Source organism: Aquarana catesbeiana, linkage group LG11, assembly GCF_042186555.1.
Source record: "Aquarana catesbeiana isolate 2022-GZ linkage group LG11, ASM4218655v1, whole genome shotgun sequence".
NCBI lineage: Eukaryota > Metazoa > Chordata > Amphibia > Anura > Ranidae > Aquarana > Aquarana catesbeiana.
In genome coordinates, this window is record NC_133334.1 from 273,951,750 (window position 1) to 273,974,953 (window position 23,204).

A 23,204-nucleotide genomic window follows, 5' to 3' on the forward strand; every position below is an offset into this window, starting at 1 on the left:
TGGCCGGGTTTCTGAGAATAATTTAGCTGGGGACGGGGCGGGGGGGGGGGGGGGGGGGGGGGGGACGGGGCGAGCCCACAGGAAACATTTTTTACATAATTTCGCAGTTCTCAGGTCCCCGTGGGAAAAGCGGGATTCCGACGTAGTTCTCCGTCCGAAGCAGAAAACGAAATGTCAGTCCGGGCCGCAGGACAATGGAACGTTTCAGCAGAAATCCGCTCAGTGGGCACGGAGTACGGAATGACCCGAGGATCTCTCCGGCTCGGTTCACACGTTCCTCGGATTGCTTCCCTAGAGAAAAAAAAATCTTCATTTCCAAGCGCCTGGCCCCTTTTTGGTATTTGTCATGATTTAGATGGTAAGCCCTTCAGGACAGGAACGTTTAATTACCGCTAATTAATTGGCTGCTTCTTGTCCGGGCTTGTCGTGGAATTCGGTCACAAAGCCGCGCCGGTTTCAGTGCAGACGGGTGAGGAGGTGACAGATTCCTCGTTTTTTTATGGCCGTTTTTTTTTAGCACCTGGAGCTACGTCTGTTGTCGTGACTTGACTGGCGCTTTAACTGCCGCCAGGTTTGCAATTTTAAAGGGCCAAAATGCGTAAAAAAATGCAACCTGCTTTGCATGCATAGGTCTACAAGCTTGCTGTATCTGTACAGACTTTTCAATATTAAACTTGATCTAAGCTCAATCGATAAAATCGCATATAGGCTTTAAAGCCGCACTCTGCGCTAAAACACTTTTTTTTTTTTTTTTTGCCTTCCTTCCCTCCCACCCCTCTAACCCACCCTGCCATGCATTTTTCTTCGTCGCCTTGTGAAGGCAGACATATTCACCCAAGTACCCCCTCTGGGTCTCTTGCTACCGCCCGTTTTGGATGGGAGGGCTGATTCAGCGCTGGGATGCCCCCCCCATTTGATGATGTCCTCTTCTGCATCCCGCCACTGGACAATCAATGGGCAGTGTCCACGTTGGGTAGGCACTGCATAATGTGGGCACGGCATATGGCATAGGAGTAAACCAAAGAGAAGACCCCGTGTTGCAGCATCATGCGACTGACGATCATGGTAAAAAGTTAAAAAGGACATTTAGGAAGGGAATTTTTGTTTCTTTTTCCCAGTGATCAGCTGGGGTGAAGGGAGAAAATGATCTCAGAGTGGGGCTTTAAAATGTAATTTCCTGTGTGTGGTTTATTTATTTATTTTGTAAATCTGTAGCTTTCATTATAATGCCTTGTAATTCTGTCCTGAGAGTCCTTTTATAGACACTTCTATGTTATGTTTCCTTCTGCTGTTTACAAACTCCAATAGCTCAAGCAGAAATTGATACCTTGTGATACTGCCATTGAAGGTCCTTTTTTATAGGCACTTCCATGTTATTATCCCTTCTGTTTACAGACCCCCCAATAGCTTGAGCTGAAATTGATACCCTTTTATAGGCACTTCCGTGTTCCCATTTGCTGTTTATAGACCCCGATAACTGAAGCTGAAATTTTGGTCTTGTAATACTGTCAGGAAAGTTCTTCATAGGCACTTGCATATTATGTTCCTTTCTGCTGTTTACACACCCCAATAACTCAAGCTGAAATGTGTGATACTGCCACGAACGCCCTTTCTATAAGCACTTCTGTGTTCTGTTCTCTCTTGCTGTTTTACAGACCCCAATAACTCAAGCTGAAGTTGATACCCTGTGATCATGAATGTCCTCTTATAGGCACTTCTATGTTATCTTCCATTCAGCTTGAGCTATTGGGGTTTGTAAACAGTAGAAGGGAAGATAAGATAGAAGTGCCTATAACAGGACATTCATGACAGTATCACAGGGTATCAACTTCAGCTTGAGCTATTGAGGTCTGTAAACATGTAAACAGCAGAAGGGAACAGAATATGCAAGTGCCTATAAAGGACTTTCATGGCAGTATCACATGGTATTCATTTCTGCTGTTTACAAACCCCAATAGCTCAAGCTGAAATGGATACCATGTGATACTGCCATGAAAGTCCTTTTATAGGCACTTGCATATTCTGTTCCCTTCTGCTGTTTACAGACCCCAATGGCTCAAGCTGTAGTATACCCTGTGATACTGTCATGAATGTCCTGTTATAGGCACTTCTATGGTATGTTCCCTTCTGCTGTTCACAAACCCCAATAGCTCAAGCTGAAAATGGATACCTTGTGATACTGTCATGAAAGTCCTTTGTAGGCACTTGCATATTATGTTCCCTTCTGCTTTTTACAGACCCCAATAGCTCAAACTGAAATTGACACATAGTGGATGAGTGCAGTGATGGAAGAAAGCATTAATATGTAAAAAGTTTAAAAATTGAAAACCATTAAAATAAAATTGACCCTCATTATTCTAGTTTCACAGCCTAGTCCAGCAATTATTTTTTTTTAAATGGTTTTTGAAAGAAGACCTCCAGGAAATGCCTTGCTATTTATCATGTTCTGACTTACAGCCACCTTGCCAGAGCTGTCTGTGTCAGAAGGATAGCAGTCGGTATACCGTCAGCGCTCGGTACTGTTAATAAAAGCGAGAAGTCCGCAAGATGGCATACACCATGTTGGATTTGACCCTCTGTAAAATCACTATATTTTAAATAATTAATTCCTGGATTCCTTTAAATTTCTGTCGGGTTTATTCCTATGCTTGTGCCTTAATTGGGGAAATTTCCACTGGCTCCCTGTCCCTGTGACTCCTGTGCAAGGTGCGGAGCGGTTGCCACCAGGACAGGAAGGCTCAGGTGGCAATCATTGTCAGAATCTACCCTACCAAAGTTGTATTTTTTTTTTTGTCTCGGTCCCTTTTTTGTGGAGAATTTCTCATTGCTTTCTGTCCTGGCAGGAAGGGAGTGTAAATTTTCCCGAATGGTACACCGATGGGGAAAAAAAACCTTGAGAGGCTCTAACCCTCTCCCTGCTCCATCCAAAATTAAAATAAGTTTTGGCTGGAGTTGAGCTTTTAATGGGGTGTTGGCGAGGAAGAGTTGAGGAAAGTTGAACAAAAGCCCATTGACCCCCTAGGGTTATCTCCCTGGTATTGCTATCTTAACCACTTGCCTACCGGGCACTTTTACCCTCTTCCTGCCCAGGCCAACTTTTCAGCTTTCAGCGCTGTCACGCTTTGAATGACAATTGCGCGGTCATGCAACGCTGTACCCAAACTAAATTTTTGTCTTTTTTTTTTTTTTAACGAACAGAGCTTTCTTTTGGCAGTATTTAATCGCCACAGGGTTTTTATTTTATTTTTTTTGCCAAACAAATGAAAAAAAAAAAAAGTTTTTCTTTGTTTCTTTTATAAAATCTTGTAAATTAAAGGGGTTGTAGACCCTTGCGGTTTTTCACCTCAATGGCTTGAGGTGAAAAAAATTTTGTAGTGCACCAGCCCCCCAGAGCCCCCTTTTTACTTACCTGAGCCCGATCGTTCCTGCGCCGGGGACGCGTACACCCAATCCAGCCGCTGTCTCGGGTTCTGATTGTTTACATTAATAGCAGCGCAGCCATTGGCTCCCGCTGCTGTCAATCAAATCCAATGACGTGGGGGGGTAGAGCTGAGTCCTGCTGTCTGTGTCAATGGACGCAGCAGCATGACACGGGAGCGCGCCCGCACGGGTGCCCGAGGGAGAGCGCTTTTCCGGGGCACTCGAGAAGAGGAGGAGCCAGGAGCGCAGAAGAGGAGGATCGGGGGCCACTCTGCAAATCTAACTTAATGGGCCAACTGGTAGGCGCTAGTAATGGGCCATCTGGTAGGCGCTAGTGATGGGCCATCTGGTAGGCGCTAGTGATGGGCCAACTGGTAGGCGCTAGTGATGGGCCAACTGGTAGGCGCTAGTGATGGGCCAACTGGTAGGCGGCACTGATGGGCCAACTGGTAGGCGGCACTGATGGGCCAACTGGTAGGCGCTACTGATGGGCCAACTGGTAGGCGCTACTGATGGGCCAACTGGTAGGCGCTACTGATGGGCCAACTGGTAGGCGCTACTGATGGGCCAACTGGTAGGCGCTACTGATGGGCCAACTGGTAGGCGCTACTGATGGGCCAACTGGTAGGCGCTACTGATGGGCCAACTGGTAGGCGCTACTGATGGGCCAACTGGTAGGCGCTACTGATGGGCCAACTGGTAGGCGCTACTGATGGGCCAACTGGTAGGCGCTACTGATGGGCCAACTGGTAGGCGCTACTGATGGGCCAACTGGTAGGCGCTACGGATGGGCCAACTGGTAGGCGCTACTGATGGGCCAACTGGTAGGCGCTACGGATGGGCCAACTGGTAGGCGCTACGGATGGGCCAACTGGTAGGCGCTACGGATGGGCCAACTGGTAGGCGCTACGGATGGGCCAACTGGTAGGCGCTACGGATGGGCCAACTGGTAGGCGCTACGGATGGGCCAACTGGTAGGCGCTACGGATGGGCCAACTGGTAGGCGCTACGGATGGGCCAACTGGTAGGCGCTACGGATGGGCCAACTGGTAGGCGCTACGGATGGGCCAACGGTTGACATCACTGATGGGCCACTGGTTGATATAATTTTTTTTTTTTACCAAAAATTATGTAGAAGAATATATATTGGCCTAAACTGATGAAGACTTTTTTTGGGGATATTTATTATAGCAGAAAGTAAAAAAATTGTTATTTTTTCAAAATTGTCGCTCTCTTTTTTTTAAAATTTATAGCGCAAAAAATTAAAACCGCAGAGGTGATCAAATACCACCAAAGCAAGCTCTATTTGAGGGGGGGGGGGACGTCAATTTTGTTTGGGTACAACGTCGCACAACCGCGCAATTGTTAAAGCGGCGCAGTGCCGTATCGCAAAAAATGGCCTGGTCATTAAGGGGGAAAATCTTCCGTTCTGTAAGCGGTTACATTTTGAAATCAATGGTGTCACCATCGTATCACAAAACGCATGAAATGACCGATTTTTCAAAAGAAAAGTCGTTGAGAATTCGACCCATGTATGGCCTGCATAACCCTCCGTAATTCTATCCAGAAGAACAAAAAAAAAAAAAAAAAAGTTTTACCTTTTTTGTTTTGGTTCTACTTTACCACAATTCAGGCATTGAATTATAAATGGAGTATAAAATCAACACTTGCCAGTACTTTGATGTGCGCGTCGCTTGCTGATCCAATTGAATGTCTCCGCTTTCGATAACGTGCTGATCGTATCGTCACAGGCTGACGCATCCTTTCCTTCTAATTTAATATTATTGCTGTCTGAGAAGATGCAAAACAGCTGCCGATGACAACGCGAATCCTTGGCGTCTGTCACTTTCACGCTTCTGTCTGTCGGGGGGAAGAGCCGCAGCTTTGCAGACTTGGCACAAAGTGACTTGTCACACTGGGGGGTGAGGACTGGGGAGCCGGGTTGGATATGAGAGAAATCGGTTTGAAATGTGTCTCGTTTTCTTACCATGTTTCATTTCACGCTCATCTGGGTGAGGAGGATCCGTCTGTGCGGATAGGTGAAAACAGATGGCGAAGCGACTTCCCCTGGCTGAGAGCTGTTGAGGGCTGCGTCTATGCCAGGGACTTAATGCAATAACTAGGAGTGCCCTCTGGGGCTCTCCTATGAAGTCATCCTGTACTTTGCCAGTGAATGCTACAGCTCCGGTGCTTGGTGACTGAGCGGTCACATTGAGTATAGGAGTAACCTGGTACTTGGTGACTGGCCACTCAGGCCTTCCAGAGCAATCACATGGGTTATAGAAGGAGTTCTCAGCTCTGGTGACTGGTCCCTCAGGCCTTCCAGAGCAATCACATGGTGTATAGGAGTTCTCAGCTCTGGTGACTGTTCACTCAGGCCCCCAAGAGCAGTCACATGGGGTATAGAAGGAGCAATCAGCCCTGGTGCTTGGTGGCTGATCACTCAGGCCCTCCCGAGCAGTCACATGGGATATAGAAGGAGCAATCAGCCCTGGTTCTTGGTGACTGGTCACTCAGGCCCTCAAGAGTGGTCACATGGGGTATAGAAGGAGCAATCAGCCCTGGTTCTTGGTGACTGATCACTCAGGCCCTCAAGAGCGGTCACATGGGGTATAGAAGGAGCAATTGGCCCTGGTGCTTAGTGGCTGATCACTCGGGCCCTCCCATGCAGTCACATGGGGTATAGAAGGAGCAATCAGCCCTGGTTCTTGGTGACTGGTCACTCAGGCCCTCAAGAGCAGTCACATGGGGTATAGAAAGAGCAATCAGCCCTGGTTCTTGGTGACTGATCACTCAGGCCCTCAAGAGCGGTCACATGGGGTATAGAGCGAGCAATCAACCCTGGTTCTTGGTGACTGGTCACTCAGGCCCTCAAGAGCAGTCACATGGGGTATAGAAAGAGCAATCAGCCCTGGTTCTTGGTGACTGATCACTCAGGCCCTCCCATGCAGTCACATGGGGTATAGAGCGAGCAATCAACCCTGGTTCTTGGTGACTGGTCACGCAGGCCCTCAAGAGCGGTCACATGGGGTATAGAAGGAGCAATCAGCCCTGGTTCTTGGTGACTGATCACTCAGGCCCTCAAGAGCGGTCACATGGGGTATAGAAGGAGCAATCGGCTCTGGTGCTTAGTGGCTGATCACTCAGGCCCTCCCTAGCAGTCACATGGGGTATAGAAGGAGCACTCGGCTCTGGTGCTTCGTGGACTGGTCATTCAGGCCTTCCAGAGCAGTCGCATGGTGTATAGGAGTTCTCAGCTGTGGTGACTGGTCACTCAGGCCCCCAAGAGCGGTCACGTTGGGTATAGAAGGAGCAATCAGCCCTGGTTCTTGGTGGACTGGTCACTCGGGCCGTCCAGAGCAGTCACATGGGGTATAGAAGAGCACTCAGCTCTGGTGTTTTGTGACTGGTCACTCAGTTCTGGAGCTTTTTTTTTTGTAGCTCGAGTCCGGCAGATTGGTGCGGGTTTTATTTATTTATTTATTTTTAAGCATTTTTTGTTCCATGGAAAAAGGCTTGACTTTGAGCGTTTTTAGTCCATTATTGTCTCGAGATTTTGAGCGGTTTTTCTGCTCAAATGCAATTATTAAATGTAAATTGATAATAAATAAAATAATAGATAAAAAAGCCATAACCCCAACCTTCCATTCTAATATTAACCTCTAATCCTTACCCTTAATAGTAACCTCCTAACCTAGCAATAAATATTAAGTAAATTTACCCCTTACAAAAAAAAAAGTTAATTTTATAAATAAAAGTGGATGAAAAAGCTGAAAAACATAACAAATGATGAAACTGAGGATCTTTTTCTCTATTGGCCAATTAAAAAAAAAATGCCAAAGCTCAAAAACGCGATTTACAAATGCCCGGAAAACGTGCAACGAACCGCGGCACTCGGGTGTGAATGAAGCCTTTAAGCTGGCCATGGATGGGCCGAAATTCGACCGGTTCAACAGCGCTGATCAGCGTATTCTGACAGCGGAGGAGTCCTACTGCCAGAATGCAACGACAGACCGGGGAGGAATCCCCCATCCATCTTGGACGAGGGAATCCGTTTTTTCTTTGATCGTTCGCCTGGCTATTAAAAAAAAAAAAAAAAAATCAAACGATGTGTATGGCTGGCTCCAGTCTCTTTTAGAATCCTGTTATTTGGGGGGCTTTGTCTTTTATCTGTGCGTTTTTTTTTTTTTTTGCAGGTTTATTTATTTATTTTTGCGGCGGAGAAAGTCTTTTGCGGTTAACGATTGCATGTACAATACTTGGTAACGGCCACATTCTAGCGAGCACCGTCTGCTTTCTTTTATTAGCCCAAGGCAAAGTAAAAGCCTACCTGTGAACATTGTGAAACCGGATCTAATATTGTCCCTTCCGGCATATTGCACCTCGAGGGCCCATTCACACCTGTATGTTTTCCTGCAATAAAAACGCACGCCTTTTACTGCATTTCACGTATACATCCCATTCGTTCCTGTGCGGCTGGCTGTAGATCTATGTGATGTACCTTGTTACACTTTTTTTTTTTTTTGTCTTTTCATTTGGGACATGCTGTGTTTTTGTGTGCTTGCCGCATCACATGCGTACTGCATCAGCTACACCAGTGGTTCTCAACCTCAGTCCTCACGTACCCCCAACAGGACATGTTTTGGGAATTTCTCTTAGATAAAATAGCTGTCCAAAATACCAAGCCATTGACTCTCTGATTTAAAGCCCCTGTGCAAGATAAAGGAAAACCTGCAAACATGGTCTGTTGGGTGTACTTGTGGACTGAGGTTGAGATCCACCGAGCTACACCACCACACTCCCAAGAACGGCCCAGTTCACACCGTAGATGTGCAGTTGTGTGCAGAAAAATGCAGCTTAGCAAACATGGTGTGAACAAGACTTAACATTTTTAGAAAAGGCCCCCCCCCCCCAACTCTTAGAACCTACCTGTCCTGCCCCCTACGCTGCTGATCTTCACTCTCTTTTGAAGACCTTAGGTGCCCAAAGAAACCTTAACCTTCCACACACTTTCAGGTGTGTTGGATGTGTGGCTCCCCCTGTAGCATGCTGTGGTTCCTTCCACCGGCCCCTTTGTCACCTGTGTCCTGTAGTGACTGGGAGATGGACCCACAGAGTGCAGCAGGGGTCAAGACACTGTACAGTCAGAGAAGTGTGTGTTTCATGCCTGATCTCCACGACACTTCAAGACACAGATGACGTAAGGGAGAGGATGGAAAGTGGGAAAGGTAAGTATTAAAGTATTACTAAAGGCAAAACCCTTTTTTTTTTTTTTTTTTTTTTTTTTTTTTGAGTGGAGAGGGACTAGAACTCTTGTCAGGTTTTTATTGCTGTCTGTGCCCCCCCCCCCCCCCTTAGGGAGATCTTCCCCCTCTATTTGTTCTGTTTACCGTTATCATTGAAAGTAAAAGAAAATCCCACATTTTGGGTTGTCCCCAGAAAAGTAGTAGAGGGGAGATCTTCCAATGAGGACGCTAGTTTTGGTGACCTGGGAGTTCCAAGGACCTAATTTGCAGAGATTTCCTCTCACTTCCTGTTTGGCTATGGGACAGGAAGTGAAGGGAAATTTCAACAATGGGACACAGATGGGGAAAAAAAAATAAAAAATCTGAAAGGGGTTATAGCCCTCCCTTACTCCATCCAAAATGGGGCAAAAAAGGTTTTGCCTATAATTCTACTTTAACCTTCTTCCGTTTTTTTTTTTTTGTTTTTTTTACGGTGGGCTTTTTCTTATTTTATTAATAATAAATAAAAAAAAAAAAAAAAAAAAATATATATATATATATATATATATATATATATATATATATATATATATATATATATATATATATATATATATATATATATATATATATATATATATATATATATATATATAAAATCTATTTTTTTTTTTTTAATACAATAAAAGGGTGTCAGGTTTGACTTCAGTCTTCCTGTAGCTCCCAGACTCCTGATATGACCCGTGTGAAATTGTTGCATTTACAGCACTGATAAGGTCTGTTTCCATTTAAAAGGAGAAGTGCTCCAGCATAGTACAGCAGAAAGTCCATTTTAATTGTTGCTGTGTTTGACAGCCAGCGTGCAGATAGCCAAACTTTTTTTTTTTTTTTTTTCAAAAAAGGAAGTCGATGTGTGTCACATTGGCCTTTTTATTGTGGCAGTTAAATGGGGTCTTTTGTTAGCAGTGACGCAGGGCGTGTGGGCTATTCGTCAGTCCTGTCTGCTTAACCCAGTGCTGTCCGCTCCCGGAGGGTGAGCTGTCCCTGACGCACCCATTCTCACACAGACCGACTGGGAGATATCCGTCCTCTGCTCAGGAATGTGTAGCCTTTTTTTTTTTTTTTTTTTTTTTTTATTACGCTTTCATTTATTTTTATTTTTTTTTAAATGCATACACAGCTTAAAAAGCATTGTATGAAGTGACCATGATGCTGTAACTACACAAAAAATGCAGCTAAATTAAAAAAAAAAAAAAAAAAAGCTTGTGTATGTATATGTACATTCAGGTCCATAAATATTGGGACAGCAACACAAGTCTAATCTTTTTGGCTCTATACACCACCACATTGGATTTGAAATGGAACAAACAAGATGTGCTTTAACTGCAGACGTTCAGCTTTAATTTGAGGGTATTTACATCCAAATCAGGTGAACGGTGTAGGAATTACAACAGTTTGTATATGTGCCTCCCACTTTTGAAGGGACCAAAAGTAATGGGACAATTGGCTGCCCAGCTGTTCCATGGCCAGGTGTGTGTTATTCCCTCATTATCCCATTTACAAGGAGCAGATAAAAGTAATAATAATAATTTCAAGTGTGCTATTTGCATTTGGAATCTGGTCAGGGTGTCCATGTTGTCCCGTGTCCAGGGCCAAAAGCACCTACAATGAGCATGTGAGCATCAGAACTGGACCACAGAGCAATGGAAGGAGGTGGTCTGGTCTGATGAATCACGTTTTCTTTTACATCATGTGGATGGCCGAGTGTGTGTGTGTGTGTGTCACTTACCTGGGGAAGAGATGGTACCAGGATGCAGTATGGGAAGAAAAGCCAGTGGAGGTAGTGTGGGCAATGTTCTGCTGGGAAACCTTGGGTCTGGTCAGTCATGTGCATGTTACTTGACATGTACCACCTATCTTGAAATTGTTGGTGACCAAGTACACCCCTTCATGAAAACGGTAATCCTGATGGTAATGGCCCTGTCACACTGCAAAAATGGTTCAAGAATGGTTTGAGGAACACAACAAGTTCAAGGTGTAGAGATGGCCTTCAAATTCTCCAGATCTCAATCCAATTGAGAAATCTGTGGGATGTACTGGGAAAACAAGACCGATCCATGGAGGCCCCACCTCACAACTTATGGGACTTAAAGGTTCTGCTACTGGCTTGCTGCCAGATACCACAGCACACCTTCAGTGGTCTAGTGGAGTCCATGCCTTGATAGGTCGAGGCTGTTCTGGTGGCAAAAGGGGGACCTACTCCATATTAGGTGGATGGCCACAAAGTTATGGATCATCTGTGTGTGTTTTTGCATAGAGAGGGCGATGGAGAGAGGGCTGAGGGAGAGGGAGCGAGGGGGAGATGGAGAGGGAGCGATGGTGATGGATATGGAGCGATGGTGAGGGAGAGGGAGATGGAGCAATGGTGATGGAGTGATGGTGATGGAGAGGGGGAGATGGAGAGGGGGAGATGGTGAGGGAGAGGGAGCGATGGTGAGGGAGAGGGAGCGATGGTGAGGGAGATGGAGAAGGAGCGATGGTGATGGATATGAAGCAATGGTGAAGGAGAGGGAGATGGAGCAATGGTGATGGAGTGATGGAGAGGGAGCGATGGTGAGGGAGCGGGGAGATGAAGAGGGAGCGATGGTAATTGAGAGGGAGCGATGGTAATTGAGAGGGAGCGATGGTGATGGACAGGGAGCTATGGCGTGATGGAGAGGGAGCAATGGTGATGGAGATATGGAGATGGAGCGATGGTGATGGAGATATGGAGATGGAGTGATGGTGATGGAGAGGGTTCGATCAGGGCCGGTGCTACCACTAGGCAGCCGCCTAGGGCACACTGCTGCCTAGGGCACCCAGCCACTGGTGTTGCTACTCTCTTCTCTCTGCAGCAAGCAACTAAGTCTCAGCATCAGCAGGCAGCCGCGGCTAAGTTCGCACATAGTGTCAGAGGCGCAGCGATGACGGAGGACTGTGTCTGTGTCCCGACTCCCGAATGAATGGAAGCAAGCAAACATTCATTGATGGCCGCTTGTAGGCTACTTTTTATGGGCACTGGTGAGGCTGCTTTTTATGGGCGCTGGTGAGGCTGCATTGATGGGCGCTGGTGAGGCTGCATTGATGGGCGCTGGTGAGGCTGCATTGATGGGCGCTGGTGAGGCTGCATTGATGGGCGCTGGTGAGGCTGCATTGACGGGCGCTGGTGAGGCTGCATTGACGGGCGCTGGTGAGGCTAGATTGACGGGCGCTGGTGAGGCTAGATTGACGGGCGCTGGTGAGGCTAGATTGACGGGCGCTGGTGAGGCTAGATTGACGGGCGCTGGTGAGGCTAGATTGACGGGCGCTGGTGAGGCTAGATTGACGGGCGCTGGTGAGGCTAGATTGACGGGCGCTGGTGAGGCTAGATTGACGGGCGCTGGTGAGGCTAGATTGACGGGCGCTGGTGAGGCTAGATTGACGGGCGCTGGTGAGGCTAGATTGACGGGCGCTGGTGAGGCTACATTGACGGGCGCTAGTGAGGCTGCATTGATGGGCGCTGGTAGGCTGCATTTGATGGGTGCTGGTGGGCTGCATTTGATGGGTGCTTCATTAAAAAGGTGGGGTATACATGGGTAGGGCAAAGGGGATGGATTCAGGGGTGGAGCCGGGGGGGGGGGGGGGGTGTCAAAATGAGGTTTCGCCTAGGGTGTCAAAAATCCTTGCACCAGCCCTGGGTTCGATGGACATGGATAAAGAGAAATATATACACACATAGTTACATAGTTAGTAAGGTTGAATAAAGACACCAGTCCATCCAGTTCAACCTGAGTGAGTGTGTGTCTACAACCCTGACCCTTGTCCCTAACCCTGTACATCGCACACTCACATCAGTCCCTACCCTTAATGCAAGGTCCCCATTCAAATACTAGGGCCAATTTTGGACAGAAGCCAATTAACCTACCAGCATGTCTTTGGAGTGTGGGAGGAAACCAGAGTACCCGGAGGAAACCCACGCAGGCACAGGGAGAACATGCAAACTCCAGGCAGGTAGTGTCATGGTTGGGATTTGAACCAGCGACCCTTTTTTACTGCTAGGTGAGAGTGCTAACCACTGCACCACTGTGCCGACACACGCTCCATTTTTGCACTGTATACCCATCTCCCATCTGTATCACATTCTCTTATTCTTACAATTCATTTTGATTTTCAGTGACAGTAATTAAAATGGATTTGGTCCCACAAAACAGTCTCGCCTCCTCCTTTCCATCCCTTTAATTCTTAAGTAAACGGGTGGAGCTGTAATGAGATTAGATTGTTTGTTTGTTATTCACCTTCTGTGCGGTGGGAGCAGCTGCGCCGACTGACATCGTTCGATTTGTCCTTTTAGCTCCGGGCTCCGGCATTCGTAGGACAACGCCTGCCCTTTGTAAAAGTGACAGTTCTTCAAAGCTCGTTGACAGTTGGCTTCCAAAATTGTCCTACAACGTCGTCTTTTAAGCTTTTAAAGGCAATTACTATGACTATCCGGCATGTGAATGCGGTCTGAATCTTATTACATTTTGTGCTCATTTTTTAAAAGCCTTGTTTGCAAATCTGTGTGAGCAGAAGGACGGCCATGCTCGGGTTTTTACATATGCAGGCACTGATTTCATCTTAGTAGTGTTTTAGAGGGAATGTATTTGCTACTTTCCTTTTTTGGCTGACATCTGTCGGCATGCATAGGACCATTATATTTCATTGATCGCAATGCAACCTTAAAGGGTAACTCTGCTTTTGTGGGGAAAAAAGTAGCTAATAAAAAATATTCTAGCATATTCTACAGTTGCTGCACAAGTCATATTGTAATTGAATGTTATTTAAAATTCCCTTCCCTTTTCAATCTGCAGCGCTGTAATTTTTTGTAAGATGCAATATGGCCACCCGGAGGTGTTCTGTACACAGATGATATTCAGAGCGCCCCCTCCCCCTCAGATATGTCATTTCCTGCTTGTGTGATTGGCTCACTGATTTTTCCCAGAAGTCTGCACTAAGATACAAGTCAGATTTTGGGCATCCCCTGCAACAAATCTAATTTTTAGTGAAATTCTCCCAAAGGAAAATCACGTCTAAATGGATGCAGACCCTGCCACTTTCCTCATTAGAGCCCTGAAAGTGCAGCATCTGATAATTATAAAGTCACTCCCATTCACCTTCACGCTGCATATGGACACAGAAACAAACAGCTGGGGGGTACTTTTTCTCAACAAAAGTGGAGTTACTGTTTAAAGCACACCTTCACTCTAATAATACTCCGTTTTTTCCTAGTGGAATCCCCCCAACTCCCTTCACAATTAAAATGCAATTTTTTTTTTTTAATAATCTTTATTTCCTTATCAAGAATACACAGATGGAACACATACAAGACATTAAAAAAAAATGAAAAAATCATTAATAAATAAAAGTATAACTAAAGGACAAAGTTTTGCATTAGAGTGGAGAGGGGTTAGAAGTCCTGTCAGGTTTTTATTGTCTGTGCCCTCATTGGGGAGATTCATCCTCTTTATTTGTCCTTTTTGTATTCTTATCACCGAGAAGGAAAACGAAAGACAATTCAATGGAAACCTTCCAATGGGGACCCTGGTGACCACCAGGTATTCCCTTGCTTTGGAGGGGTTTTCTTTTTTGTGACTGGAATTAAAAAGAAATCTCCCTAAAGGTGTGCAGATGGAAATTTAAAAAAAAAACCTGTTGAGGGTTATAACCCTTCCGAAAAAAATGACTAATTTTACTTTAATTTTATGTTCTGGCTCACCAGCCGCCTTCATTCTTGCCTAGGCGAGAGTGACGCCTCCTCCTCTTCTGAAGCCTTCTGGGTATGTATATCCTGTATCTTAGGAGGCATTCCCTTCATTATATAGAGGGGGAACCTATGGCTGGAGGGGGGCAAACATGAAGGTGTGTCATGGGGGGGGGGGTGTGGCTGTCTGAACCAAGAAAAGATAAGCCGGCCCCTGATGACGTCACAGGGTGGTGCAGGACCATTGCTGAAGTGCTTGTAGATAGGAAAATGACTTTAAAGAAACAGCAGGAGATCAGATAGAACTTTTCTTTTAGCCAAGTGAATGGTATTTATTTACATCTACTATAAAGACCATATATCTTACTGTTGTAGTTCTTCTGTGAAGTGCAATGTTTTTGGGTGTTCTCTGTGGAGACCCTCTTTATGACTGGTAAGGAACAGATGCTTTTGAGCGTGACCGTGTCCCCCCTTTGGAAATCTGATGCACGCTTCAGGGCGGAATGTGTGGATACGGAAAGGTCAAGGCTGTTTCTCGAAAGGGAGGCATAATGGAGGGTTTACAGGCTGGGTAGTTGTCGAGGTGCAGGCTGTTTTTTTTTTTTTTTTTTTTTTTTTTTTTTAAATGGAAACCTATTTTTTTTTTTTTTTTTATAACAGCTGTCCACTTCTTGTCTCTTCCCCCCTCTAGGATTCCCAGTCTTTAGATAGCTGCATTCAGAAGACGCTGTCCTCCCTCTACCATCCCTTCGAGTTCACCGCGGCCACCGTGCTGTGCCAGGTCCTGGATGTGGTGGAGAAGACCTACCGCGGAGACGGGCTCAGTTACCTCATCGATTTCCTGATCCCCGCCAAACGGGTCCTGCAGGGGCTGCAGCAGGAGGCCTGTGTAAGTAGACCGTAGAAGCTGCTTGATTTACTCTGTGACTTGTATTGAAAATGCTAGCTGCCTGGCTATGCCTGATGCTTGGCATGATTACATTCAAAGATGCTTAAAGGGGTTGTAAACCCTCAAGGTTTTTCACCTTAATGCAGTCGATGCATTAAGGTGAAAAACCTCCTGTGATGCAGCTGCCCCCCTTTTACTTACCTGAACCCGGTCTTTCCCATGACTGGGACGAGCACAGCAGCTCCAGCCGGTGTCCTGATTGGATAGATTGATAGCAGCGCAGCCATTGGCTCCTCCTGCTGCTGTCAGTCAAATCCAATGATGCGGGAGCCGGGGGGTGGAGCCGAGTCCTGCTGTCTGTGTCAATAGATGCAGCAGCAGGACACGGGAGTTCCCCAAGGGAGAGCACTTCTCCAACGGGGGCACTCGAGAAGAGGAGAGCTAGGAGCGCCGCTGAGGGACCCCAGAAGAGGAGGATCGGGGCCACTCTGTGCAAAACCAACTGCACAGAGGGGAGGTAAGTATGTTTGTTTTGTTTTCAAAAATCCATGAACTTTTGCTGCTCAAATGCTCCACATACCCCGTGCGTTCCCCCCCGCTATGTATCCCGGGTTATGCTTGCCCATCTGCGAATGCGGACCTGGGACCAGCATAGCAGGTGCCGCCGGGTAGGGGGGGAAGGGAGGAGAGTGGACACACGTTCGCTCTCTTCCACCTTGTCGCTGACCCGGAATTTGCGTTTGACTTCACTTCCTCGTCCGCAAAGACCCCTTTTCCTGGCCATCAAGGCCGGGAAAGAATGTAATGCAGTGCGATGTGCATTGCATTACATTCAGTGGAGCACAGGGAGGCATTGGGGGTCTTTTAGACTCTGCACGTCTCATTAAAAAGAACCTTTCGCCAAAATAAATCATCACATAGGGGACAGAGTCCCCTATGTGATGAAAACAAAAAAGGGAAGTAAAAAAAAAAGAAAAGTTTTTAATTGTAAAAAATGTAAGTTACACCCAAGCACATAACCGCCCCCCCCCCCCTCCACACACACACACACACACACACACACACACACACACAAAATGTAGTCCCCCCCACACCCAAATAAATGCATTTACAAACTTAAACACACGTGGTGGGGTGCCTACACCTGAAAACGTTGATTGCGATACACGTTGCATATCACTACGCACACCGAATGAGAGCAATAATTCTAGCACCAGACCTCCTTCGTAACGCTAAAATGACCTATAGGGGGCTTATAAAGTGTCGCCTATGGAAAATATAGGGTACTGAAGTTTATCGTCATTTCATGGGCGCACGCACATTTAAGGTTTTACATGTTTGGTATCCATTTACCCGGTGCAACCTCGTCTTTTATTTTTTACCCAAAAAATTTGATAATTTATTGCGTTTTTGTGCCCCCAAAATTCAAAATGCCCCCCCAAAATGCCCTCTTTATGGAGAGATGCGGGGTCAATAAGACCCCACATCTCTCCTCCAGGCTGGAAAGCATGAGATCGAGAAAAAAAATTCACCGATCTTCATGCTGACAGCCGCGATCGTGGTTTTGTTGACATCCGGGATCCCGGATGTGACGTCATTTTTTTGTTTTTTGACTTTTTGCGGTAATATCTGACAAAAAATTGGAACTACTACTATTTCATTCTCTACGGTCTCTGCTTGCAGTAAATATATAATGTTTGGGGGGTTTATGTAATCTTCAGACCTAAAATTATTTTTTAAACGTGTGCAAAAACGGCTCTGGCCGTGAAAGGGTTAAAGGATAAGTTCACCTTCGGGAACATGTTTCACCAGTAAGCTTTGTTTAGTTTAAAAAACAAAAACAAAAAAATGGCTCCTAACTTTTTTAGTTGGGTTCTAGATTCAAAGCAAATTTGTCAAGCCCAGCCCTAGACCTAAATGAGCAGTTAACCCTTGAAGTAGGGAGAATTTTTACGTTTCCTGGGGTTGGATAAGACCATTCCTCCTGCATAAGGAGATAGCAGCAGTGACCGGCCTGGAAACTCCTGCATGGGGCCGAAGTTCAGGAGTTGTTTCACACTGGATTACTGCACAGATCCTAAAAATATATACAAATAACACTAAGTAAGAATTCGCATCTCTAGTTTTTAGATGATATTTTTTTTAGCTTAGATATCGGCTTTAAGTTTTTTGCCTTATTTGATTCTTTTATATCTTTTCTTCTCTCTGGCAGCTGCAGTACTGCGGGTTGCTCTTCCGACATGCTGGGTGGCCCCTGTGCATCCATGACAAGGTTGTCCTGCAGCTGGCTTCCATTGACTGGAGACTCCTTCGACCCGGAGACTTCTACCTTCAGGTTGTGCCTTATCTGAGAAAGACTCCGAGGATTGTGCTCAAATGCCTGGCCCAAGACCAACATAACGTCGAGGAGGTGGTGCTGCCAGAAGTGTCCTACACCTCCATTTTTACAGTGGAATGGTTGGAGTTTATCAACTCCGAGAGGGTCGGGGCCTTGCTGGAGAATTGCCTCCTGACGTCTGATGACCAGCTTTTCAGGGTCTCCTGGGGTATGGTCGTTCATCCTGAGTTTGTAGAGAAAACAGAGCCAGCTGAGAAGGCGACAGAAATTTGTGAGAACTCGGGCTTGCCTTCTGAACCGGTCAACAGAAGGTCGTCTGACCCCCATATGGGAGATTTGATGGTTATAGACAATGCAGCTGTTCTGGAGGAGCCAAGCACCAGCTATGATGAGGAGCCACTGGTTAAAGCTTTGGATACCAAAACGGAATGCTCTAGTGATCTGGAAGGGGAGTATGTTGAATTGCGTGACATTAAAGTACCCCGTTTTGGGCCTCAAAAAGGGTCCTTAACTCAGTCAATAGCCTTAAAAAGCCAGTACAAATCCACCCAAAGAGCACAAAATAGCCAAACTGTATGTAATCTGGGCAGCAGGGAATGTACGGAGGGTCTCCTTTCCTACCCTGTAGAACCTTTTGAAAAAAACACTATAATGGGAGCAAGCTTAACGCACTACAATGCTGAGAATGCACAAAAGCCAGAGTCTTTTGGCCTGGTGGACATCGAGTTTGGGGGTCGAGAGTCCCCACTGTCTGACCATACAGCTTTGATTGTTGACAATGGAAGAAAGCCTTTCTACCAAGATTTTAATGTAGAAAACGAGGCCTCGCGCAAGGTTTTGCAGCAAGAAGCGGACTCCGATACAAACGCAGCTGATAACAGCCTACAGTGCTGCGAACAGCCAAGTTCAGAGTTGACTAGTTATGACGATTTATCCTTCCGGCAGGAAACCCAAAACCACTTAAGAGAAAGCATCGAGGACGGCGAACTGACAGATGCTTATGGAGAACCTGCTACAGAGCATTCCAGGGCACCGGAGTGTCCAAACACTGAGACCTTGGAATGTTCTAGCCAAGGGATTTCTAAAACGTGTGCCCACCAGGCCGAAACTGGGGAGAGCGACCAAACCGTGCCTTTGTTAGTAAACGAGACGCATCAAGCGGAATACTTAAAGGAGGCCAACGCGGACATAATCCATGTGGAAGTAGATGTTGTAGACGAGTGTGATTGGCCTGTCGTTGAGCACCAGCCTTCTCCTTTAGATACAAATGACCAAAATGTGCAAGTGGAAGTAGACCAACAACATGACCTTGACCGGGACATTTGTGGGGAGCAGCCCGAAGGAGCTGACAGTCCAAAGATTAATGGCGCCACAACTGATGCCGCTGCAGAGACTGAGGAAAGGACTGAACAGGAATCGCAGCAGTGTGATGAGAGAGATGACGGCTTGTCCAGTTGTCCACCGAACACCAGCTGCCGGTTATCTCCATCATCACCGTTACCACTAGAAACCCTTCATGAGGACACAGAGGAAGAGCAAGGTGAGGACACTGAGCCCCGGCCCGAGACCACAGACCCCGCCATTGAAGAGGCAGCCCCGGCTCAGAATGCCGCATTGACAGGTAAATAGGATTTGTTGATCTTTTAATATGTAATCTGAAGATACAGGTACAAGAGCGAATGATGACCTTTTTAACAAAGTTTTAAATTGATGATTAAAGTGGTTGTAAAACCCTTCCATATACCCAGTGAAGTGACTGGCCTCAGGTGATACACAGAGATGAAACAATTCCTCCTACATAAGTTGTACCTGTTTATCTGCAGCCGTATGTCCCCCTACATCCATTCAAAGTGCAGAATTTACACAGGATCTATGGCATTATATCAGTGAGGAGAGCTTTGAGAGCTGATTGGAGGAAAGAGACACACCCCCTTCACACAGGAACACAGCTGAGGCTGTTAATCAGCTGGAGGTCCCTCTCTGTCACCATTTTTTCTCTTGGTGTCAGAAGTGACTCATGCTGACAGCAGAGGAAGGCGGCAGACAGAAATGACACTTAGTGCTCTGGAGTGAGATAAGTACACACTATAGAGGGATATGCTTTGTTCATATTTCATGTCTGAGGTTTACAACCACTTTAAGTCAGGCAAAACTGAAATGCTTTATTTGAAATTGGATAGTCCCATAACCTAGACCTAGTCACTGTCTACATGCTTGCTTTTGGTCAGTGACTCTCTGGTAAGGCAAGGATGACAGTCCCAGATTTGTGCACCTTCATATTCAAGTTTGCAATGGCTACTTCCATTTCTCTATCCTGACAGGTGCCCTTTTAAGGTCCCGTTTTTTCGTTTCCTGGATATTTGTGGGCTGAAATTTTTTTTTCATTTTTATTTTTTATAAATGAATGAATCAAAACGCTATGAGAACTAACTTCATATAAGAAGCCTCCAAACGCATCAAAAGTCTCCCTTCACATTAGAAGCCCCGATCACTTCATAGCACCCATTACAAATCAGGGTCCCCATGAGAGTTCCCCCTTACATCAGGGTCCTTGTCAGGGTCCCTCCTAACATCAGGGGCTCCATCAGCTTTCCCCTAACGTCAGGGGCCCTGACATAGTCCCCCCTTACATCAGGGTCACTGTCAGTCCTTCCTTACATCAGGGTCCCCGTCAGTCGCCCCCACCTTACAAATCAGGTTCTCTATTGGAGTCGCCCCTAACACCTGGGGCGCATCAGAATCCCACTAACATCAGCTGCCCCACCAGACACCCCCCCCCCCCCCACAAATCGGGGTCACTCCCTCTTCTTACAAATCAGGGTCACCGTCAGAGTCCCCCCCTTACATCACGTTCACCCCTAACATCAGGGGCACCATCAGAGTCCCCCTAACATCAGGGGCCCTGCCAGATCTCCCCCCTCCCCCCCTAGGAAGCAGGGGCACCATCAGAATCCAACTCACCATCAGAGTCCCCCCAGAGTCCCCACCAGAGTCCCTCTAACATTGGGCGCCCTGCCAGGAAATTTCCCTCCCTGGAAATTGGGGCCACCATTTGGAGTCCTCCCCGAACATCAGGGTCATGGCCAGGGCCCACCCCAGTGGGGCTGTGCCAGGAGCCCTCAGTCAAGGTCCCCCCCCTAACGTCAAGATCCCTAAAATCGGGGTCCCACCTGAACATCAGGTTCCCCCCCTGAAATCAAGGTCCTTGCCAGGGTCCACCCTAACGTAAGGTCCCCCCTTAGGGTCTCCCTTAACATCAGGGTCTCTATAGAGTCCCAACTTAAATCGGAATCAGATACCAACTGACCTGAATCCTCAATTGTGCACAGAGTCTGAAGATAGACCACTGACCCTACCTGCGAGCCAGATCAAATCTCCTAGCGGGCCATAGTTTGGAGACCCCAGGGATAGAGTGAGAAAGCATTAGAACCCCTGTCAAGTTTTTGCTGTTATCTGGAGATCCAGTTGAGAGATTTCACCCTTTAACGCTTCACCTAATAGAAAGCGAGGAAAAATGTGCCATGCATTTCTATCACTGTGTTTTGCATTTTGGAGATGTTCCCTCCATTTCCTGTGCAGTGAAACCGTTGTCACCAGAACAGGAAGTGACGGGAAGATCTCTGAGAGTCTCAAAGCACAACATTAAAGTGTAAGTTCCACATGTGCAACTGTGATGGAGCATCTTCTCTCGAGAATGTCGCCACTTTAATGCTGCATAGCTTTTGTAAATAAGCGGACCTCGCTGTTTAGTTCAACGTCTGCTTTAAACTCCAAGTATTTTTTTTTTTTTTTCTTTTTTGTCTTTGTTTCTGTTTATCGGTGTCCTTGTGTCTATCACAGTGATTGGTTCTTACAGTGGGGAAAATAATGATTTGATCCCCCGATGATTGTGTAAGTTTGCCCCCTTACAAAGAAATGAAGGGTCTATAATTTTTATCATAGGTGTATTTTAAATGATAGAGACAGAATATCAACCAAAAATCCAGAAAAAAAAACACGATACAAATGTTATAAATGGAGTTGCAGTTCAGTGAGTAAAAAAAGGATTTGATCCCCAAGCAAAACATGACTTAGTACTTGGTGGAGAAACCCTTGTTGGCGATCACAGAGGTCAGACGTTTCTTGTAGTTGGTGACCAGGTTTGGACACAACTCAGGAGGGATTTTGGTCCACTCTTCTTTACAGATCTTCTCTAAATCCTTAAAGTGATTGTAAAGGATTGTTGTTTGTTATTTAAAAAAAAAAAATGTCATACTTGCCTCCACTGTGCAACTCGTTTTGCACAGAGTGGCCCTGAACATCCTCTTCTGGGATCCCCCCGGAGGCTCTCGCGGCTCCTCCCCGCATCAGACGACCCCCTAGGAGAAGCGCTGTCCCGAGGGGGGTCACCTTGCGGGCGCACTCCCGAGTCCAGCATTTGCGTCCACAGACGCGAATGTCGGACTCGCTCCCCCCCCCCCCCCCCCCCGCACCCGTGTCGTTGGATTTGATTGACAGCAGTGGCTGCGCTGCCGTCAATCTATCCAATCAAGAGCCGGGAACCTGTGGAGAGAGGGACAGTGCGTTCCCACTGAGGAGATAAAGGGGCTCAGGTAAGTAAAACGGAGGGGGGGGCGCTGGGGGGCCGGTGAAAAATTATATAGACCCTTCATTTCTTTGTAAGTGGGCAAACTTGCACAATCTGCAGGGGAGCAAATCATTATTTTCTCCACTGTATATATTAAAATACACCATATAGTATTATAATAGAGCAGAGTGCGTCTTTTATCACATGTAATGCTTTAGTTGTTCATCACATATCTAATAAACTTTTCTGAATGAATATTTTGTTTTACAACACGGGGAGTGTGCTGCAGAATAAAGGCCATTCACTTTGTAGTAGTTCCAGGAGAACGTATAAAAAAAAAAAAAAATCTGGAGGCGGGGATCCCCTTTGATTTCGCTTTTATTGCAGCTTTTCTAATACAATCCTCGTTTCTATTACTTGAGGTAGTTGGCACGTTATATACAGGTGTAGTGTAACACAAAGGGCCACAATGTAGGCAAAGCAGCCTGCAAAATATTTCGTTGTGTTTGTAGACTGGGGACTGTGTGTTATGTGGGAGTACTGATATCACGTACTTTACAAGGTATATTAGGGTTGTCGAGGTACATGCTACTCTAACATTAAAATAATAAAATCGCATTTAAAGGTGAATTCCTTGTATGGCTTTTTAATACATACAGTATTCATACCCCTTGAAATTTTCCACATTTCTTCATGTTACAACCAAAAACATAAATGTATTTTATTGGGATTTTATGTGATAGACCAACACAAAGCGGCACATAATTGTGAGGTGGAAGGAAAATGATAAATAGCTTTCCAAATTTTTACAAGTAAATATATGAAAAGTATGGTGTGCATTTGTATTCAGCCCCCCTTTTACTCTGATACCCCTGACTATAAAATCTAGTGGAAACAATTGCCTTCAGAAGTCACCTAATTAGTAAATAGAGTCCACCTGTGTGTAATTTAATCTCAGTATAAATACAGCTGTTCTGTGAATCCCTCAGAGGTTTGTTAGAGAAACT

The 23,204-nt window shown here is 46.1% G+C and overlaps 1 protein-coding gene across 2 annotated transcripts in view; it reads left to right on the forward strand.

Moving 5' to 3' along the window:
• PLEKHG4 (pleckstrin homology and RhoGEF domain containing G4) overlaps positions 1 to 23,204 on the forward strand; it is a 174,028-nt gene that overhangs the window by 38,548 nt on the left and 112,276 nt on the right. For both annotated transcript variants that reach the window (XM_073605844.1, XM_073605846.1), the window contains exons 2-3: positions 15,095 to 15,292; positions 17,505 to 19,251. In XM_073605844.1, the coding sequence (XP_073461945.1) occupies positions 15,095 to 15,292; positions 17,505 to 19,251 (1,945 nt within the window). The remainder of the gene's footprint in view (positions 1 to 15,094; positions 15,293 to 17,504; positions 19,252 to 23,204) is intronic.